Source organism: Austrofundulus limnaeus, unplaced genomic scaffold, assembly GCF_001266775.1.
Source record: "Austrofundulus limnaeus strain Quisiro unplaced genomic scaffold, Austrofundulus_limnaeus-1.0 Scaffold68, whole genome shotgun sequence".
In the NCBI taxonomy this organism is placed as follows: domain Eukaryota; kingdom Metazoa; phylum Chordata; class Actinopteri; order Cyprinodontiformes; family Rivulidae; genus Austrofundulus; species Austrofundulus limnaeus.
Window position 1 is genome coordinate 22845 of NW_013952470.1, and position 6448 is coordinate 29292.

At 40.6% G+C, this 6448-nt stretch overlaps 1 protein-coding gene across 3 annotated transcripts in view; it reads left to right on the top strand.

Moving 5' to 3' along the window:
• Positions 1–1685, top strand: part of ampd1 (adenosine monophosphate deaminase 1 (isoform M)) — a 9311-nt gene extending 7626 nt beyond the window's left edge. For all 3 annotated transcript variants that reach the window (XM_014010330.1, XM_014010331.1, XM_014010329.1), the window contains 4 exons: positions 598–718; positions 891–1064; positions 1139–1249; positions 1333–1685. In XM_014010330.1, coding sequence (XP_013865784.1) covers positions 598–718; positions 891–1064; positions 1139–1249; positions 1333–1488 — 562 coding nt within the window. In that variant the 3' untranslated portion in view covers positions 1489–1685. The remainder of the gene's footprint in view (positions 1–597; positions 719–890; positions 1065–1138; positions 1250–1332) is intronic.
• Positions 1686–6448: the final 4763 nt, after the last annotated feature.

Here is a 6448-nt window from a genome sequence, read left to right on the forward strand (position 1 = left end):
ATTGTTGACAGGGGGTGGAGTGATACTGGCAATAGCAGCTCTGTAGGAGGGGGACAAATGAAAACAGAGGTGGAGGCCTCCGTTTTCAGTTGTCCCCCTCCTACAGTGCTGCTATTGCCAGTATCACTCCACCCCCTGTTAACAATACAATATACCTATACAATTTTTTTTCTTTTTGATTTTTTACCTGGATTACTGAGATGCATCAGGACATTTTGACACCTTAGTTTTTACCTCACCTTTTGCCTTTTAGCTAACATTTTACTACTTTCAGCTATTGTTTTTTTAGTATTTTAATCTAATATTTTGCTGCTTTTGACATTTGCTTCTTTTAGTTTTTTTGTCAGTTAGTTTTTTTTAGCTAGTTTTCCACTTCTTTCAGCTTTATCAACACAGTTTTAGCTTCTCCAATAATTTGTTTGGTTTTCATGCTAAAATTCAATTCAATTCAATTCAGAAATACTTTATTGATCCCAGAGGGAGATTAGGTAAAAGCAAAAGGTAAAAGTACAGTTTCTCAAATTTCTGAGAGATTTCTGGGACCAAGTTCCTGCCCCTACGGATAAAAATCAAACATGCTCATTTTTTATTTTCCAGACAGAGGGGGATGAACACATTCATGTTCAGACCTCACTGCGGTGAGGCTGGTGCCATCACCCACCTCCTGGCTGCCTTCATGACGGCTGACAACATCTCTCATGGCCTCAACCTCAAGAAGGTCAGTCGGGATGCATTGTTTTGTGGAATGACGCTTTCCACAAGTACCACGTTTAAAGACAATAAAACAGATTTTTAAAAAATCTGCTCTAATATTAAATCAAAATAACTGTGCTGAGACATTCAATACCTGATCTCATCATGTGTTCCCATCCATCTTTCTCTCAAACCAGGGTCCTGTGCTTCAGTACTTGTACTTCTTGGCCCAGGTTCCAATCGCCATGTCTCCGCTCAGCAACAACAGCCTGTTCCTTGAATATGCCAAGAACCCGCTGCTGGAGTTCCACCAGAAGGGCTTGATGGTGTCTCTGTCCACGGACGACCCCATGCAGTTCCACTACACCAAGGTCCGGTTGTAAACAGCTGAAACGCTAACATCTGATTGAGTCGGACTCATAGCTTTATGGGTTTATGTTCACAGGAACCCCTGATGGAGGAGTACGCCATTGCAGCTCAGGTCTTTAAGCTGAGTACTTGTGACATGTGTGAGATTGCCCGAAACAGCGTGCTGCAGAGTGGCTTGTCTCATGAGGTGAACAACCAGTTTCTGTCATTCTGTTTGTAAGGCATCGAAGAAATGTCAATAACATTCACCGTCCTCTGCTTCTGCTCCAGGAGAAGGTCCACTTCCTGGGTGCAGATTACCTGAAAGAAGGTCCGGAGGGCAACGACATCCGTAAAACTAATGTGGCTCAGATCAGGATGGCGTATCGCTTTGAAACACTGTGCTACGAGCTCAACCTCATCAGGGAGGGTCTGAAGGCAGAGTGAACACTTCTCTGCATCAAAGAAAAGCCTCTACGTTAGTTTTTCACAGGAACTTTTGGAAATCTTCAAGACGAAAACCTTCTAAAACACTGGTGCTCTCTTCTGTTTTGCGTTGTGGTTTTGCTGCAAATGCCGTCTTCAGCTGGAGAAACATCATGTAGAAGAATGAATAAAAAATAAAACGTAAAGATAAACAAGTACCTGTTTTCTGTCTATTGTTAATTTGATTCACACAGCAACCCAAGATACAACAAACRTGGTTTAAACTTCTTATTTGCTCAATCAGTGTATGTGATGTAAATGTTAAGTTTCATTTTGCTAACAGACAAATAAGGTTGAGATAAATTTTAAACATGCATAATCACCCTCTGCAAAAAAAAAAAAAAAAAAAATAGTATTGTCTAGAACCAAATCTTCATTCTTGTTTTTACGCCTTGTTTGGCGCACGTGATTGCGCAGGTGCAGCACGCCCGGTTTCCAAATTTCCGACGACACGTGAAGCCATCAGTATTTCTTCATCCCTTGACAGCTTCAGGAGTTGAAGCGGTGACGTCTTCCCCCTTTGAGAATTCAACCAAACTTTTTCTCACGTTCCAAAACTCCGTCAAGTTGAACGAAAACACAGGGCGGTAAAAACAGGAAGTGGCCAGAATAAGACAGCGGAGTCAGGCGCACGTGTTCCGACTTCAACAACAGCGTAAAGCTCAGTGGCGRATCTAGGATTTTTCTGAGTAAGGGGCCATCAAGGGGCCACAATATTCACAGAGGGGCCAAATATTTGTTCAACATCCTTGCACATAAATCCTAAATTTTGGTAAAGTGTATAAATTTAACCAGTCACATATGATCCAACAATTGTAATGTAATTATTATTATTATTATTATTATTATTATTATTATTATTATTATTATTATTATTGTAAAAATTTAAAAAGCTTTAATTCTTCATATCAATGTTACATACACTTTTACTGTACATGGAAAAATATTCTCAATGAGAGAAAATGAAGCCATTATTTGCTAGTTGAAAGATATTTTTTGCAAAATTGTTCAAGTCTTTTAAAGAAGATAATGCTGCGTTCACACCGAACGCGAATTCAGCGTCAGGAGCATCAGGTTTACATACAAAGTCTGAGGTGGACGCGCTTCAAGCAGCATCGGGAAGGGCTGCGGCGCCTCAAGCGTGATTAGAGCAGCACGATTTGAACGATCTGAACGTTGAGGCGCAAATCGCTGAAGTTAGAAAATCTGAACTTTTGCAGCTCGACGCGCCGCGTCAACCAGTCAGAGAGACTCCACTGTGTGACGTAGYGACATATTTCCCGACGGGACAGTTTACTGAATGATGTCCATTAACCTGAAACAGATGGAGAGGAGCTCTTTAGCTGAAATCGTGCCTGCAGTCAGTGTCCTGACGGAGATATCCTCACCAATGCGTGGCAGCGGCTCATCAGACTGGAAAAATAGTCCTGAAAGCGAGCTGTGAGCCTCTACTCTGAATTATCTGGTGAATTAATTATGAATTAATTATCTGATGAATGTGACATGCTCTTGCTCTCTGTAAATAAAGCAAAGCCACTTCCTCGTCCGACATTAAACAGAGCCCGACAGAGGAGGGAGGGGCGGGGAGGCTGTTGCCGTGCAGCGCTTCAAGAGCTGTCCTGCGTCTGACCTCAAAGTGCACAAGCTTCGTGCTTCAAACTTCAGCGTTGGCTGCGATTTTGAAGATGAAATCGCGTTCAGTGTGAACGCAGCATAAGAAGAGAAGACTTCTGTAAGATTGATTCATGCTGTTCGACTCATTAGCGCCTCTAGCGTTTGGGCATGGAACTGCACCCACCATCATTGCTCTCAGGCAAAGGACAGATGAGTGACAGGACAGGGGTACTTCAGGGGGCCAATCAGATTTCAGCAGGGGCCAATGCCCCAGTGGCTCCACCCCTAGAACCGCCCCTGTTGCTACTAGCTTCCTACTTACTACCTAAAGGTATGAAAATAGCAACTTTTACCTTTAATTTTTAGCCGTGCTTTGCTAGTTTTAGTTTTAAGTTATAAGCTCTTGGCTAGTATTTTCCACTTTTATACATTTAGCTAGTATTTTGCTTGTTTTGCATCWTTTTACCTTTAGCATTCTGCATCTTTTAGAGTCAACGTCAGCTTCTTTCAACAAATTCCAGCAGTAATAACTTTATTTTCACAGAAAAGCAATTCGTGTAGTTATCAAAAGTTCTCTTCCCTCCAAATCGCTGTTGTGAAATCTAGTTTTATTTTTGAAAGACTTGACCGGAAGTGAACTTTTTTCCGTCCGACTTCACTAATATTCCAGAGAGAGAGAGAGAGAGAGGGCGAGGAGTGATTTGCTTTATCTTCTTTTTTTTCCTTCTCTGTCGCCGCTTGTTTTAAAATGTATTTTACTCGCAACTATTAGCGCATTTTTAGGCCCCGTTTTCTTGAAATAAAAGTTTCCCCGTAACTTCCTGTGGTCCGGTTTCTCCCACGCGATCGCTCGTTTAGCTCGTTATTTAGACCTTCCTCGGCGCTGAGACGAAATAATGGATTTTATTTGGGTTTGTCGTTTTTCCGTAAGGAAAACACGGAACTGGCATGAGTTCTGTTGGCCTCTGTGAGACACACCGGTARGTAACAAAACTGTGGTGTTGTGTTCTTTCTTGTTTTCCTGACTTTTTTCATCGTTAAAAATAATTTTAATAAGGAGCTAGCTAGCTAACGCTCATAAATATAGCTTTTTTCATCCACATTTAAATCCAGCAGCAAACTAAATCAAACATTTTTTGTCAAAATTTCATAGAAACACATTACTTCTAATATTTGTTTCAACTACATTCAACATATTAAATTAATTTTAATTTAAAAATTTGCTTATAGTGTTGAGGTGACTCAATTAGACTCAATTTATTTGCTTAAACACTGGCTTATATTCAAAACGTATTCATTTAGGACTCTTTTATTACTCAGGTGCTGTGCAGATGATGTAAACATAATGAATAACTGATCACATGTTCAATGTTCATTCTACTAAATACTCGTTTTATAAATAAAACTAATTGTATACTTTAAAAAAAAATCAAAGTTTCTGAATTTATTATAAAGTGTGCCAGTGTCTAAAATGTCAACATTAGGATTGTAATACTCTAAATTAAGAAAAAAAGTATGTTTTGATGTAACTTTTGCTCCCTGACTGAGAGGCAGACTAAAAAATAAGCCTCAAATGAACAGTGGGCGAAAACGATGAGACAAATTATAGAATAATCTTGATTCGTGAGCAGCAGAAGTCTCTAAATGTGAACAGAAAAGTAACACGGTTGTGTTTATGAAATGGCGTGGCTGTCAGGGTAAATGGGTGTTTAGTTGAGTCCTCAACATGAATTGAAAGCTGCTGTTAGATCAGTCGTTTCGTGTCTTTCATCCTGGCATGTAGCAAACCAGCATTTTGCTTTATTACAGCATTAACTGTCACTTTTGATGATAAGCCTCAGTCTACCTGCTACATGTCCTGGCACGCTGTGAGTATCAGAGAGGGTGTGTGCTGAGGGTTTCAAAGGTACAATTATGTTTAATTCAGTTGCCAGGTGATGTATGGTTTCTGCCTTTACACGACTTCATGAGAGGGAGCGGGAAATGAGCCCTGACAGCTCCAGAATCATCATGGAAACAAATTGTTTAAACTTACGCAACTTGATAATTCACACTGTCTCAGTAAAGAGTTGCCAGTCAGTTGTTTGTGTGACTAGTCGCATCTAGATATATTTCTAGATGTCAAAAGCAGTGCTTGAGTACCATAAATGATCTAAACATAGTTTTTCAACTGGGCGCTAATCTTCCTGCACCGTAATTATTGGACAAGCTGCTGATCCCATCTTCCTGCAGCTCAGGAAACACAACTCGCGCCTTCCTGTGCGACTTGCCRCACTCAGACAAACGGCCCAAGTGGGTCAGTTTTGGGAGCTGCATTGTCGTCTGACAACGATGGAGCGGCATTCCAGTCCCGGACATACATTCGATTTGGGTCAAACGAGACAAAAGCCTCACTTTAAAGCGTGACTGCGATCCGACTGTCACCAGTTAAATCTGTTTCTCGGCCCTCGGCTCTGCAGGAATGCGACTCGCAGAGTTATTGTGCTTTGGAAACTTTCTATCTCTCTCTCCTCTTCAGATACTCTCAGCCCAACCTGCAACGTGTCCTAATGATCTGGTTCCAGAAAAGAGGACCTGCTGTTGCAGTTAATGTTGATTCAGGGAATGTGAGTCACGGTAGATCCAGTATTTATTAGTCTACTTGTCTTTGAAACCATCCAGTCAGGTGTATTARCAGCTTTCTACTGCAAACACGAACAGGTTCTTATTGTTTTCCTGGATTTTCTTTTTCAGTTTGTTTTTGCAATCTAACTACTTCTGCTTACTTTGTGCAGTTTTAGTCAAAAACAATCTGCTCATTCAGGAGATACTGTGACTTCTGTTTTTTTTATCCTTTATGCTTCTCAGTAGATTTAACTTTATTTACAAATGTCTTCCCCTTAGAAATATTATGTCCAGATCTCTTAAACCAGGGGTCTCCAACCTTTTTTTCCTTAAAAACAACTTTCACAAAATGAAGTTGTCAGAGAGCTACTTTTTGCAACATTTAATTTTAAACTTAAACCAATGGGATAAGCTTGTTTTGCACAAAAAACTATTGTCTTCAATTCACATGAAACCACCACGAAGAACACTGAACTAGACACCGCATAGCGGAAACATAATGACCCCCCGCACTCACAAATGCACCAGAACTCAGAAGTCTTTATTCCTAATAAATGTCATGTTACTAGGTGCATCCCAAAATCGTAGTGGTTTGGGTGAGGGTCTTTTATTTGGTGGGGGGGGGGGCATTGGTTGACCTGATCGATAGCCCCTCATCAGAGCTAAACAACAAAAGAAAATCTGAAGCTCCTATGCTTAATAG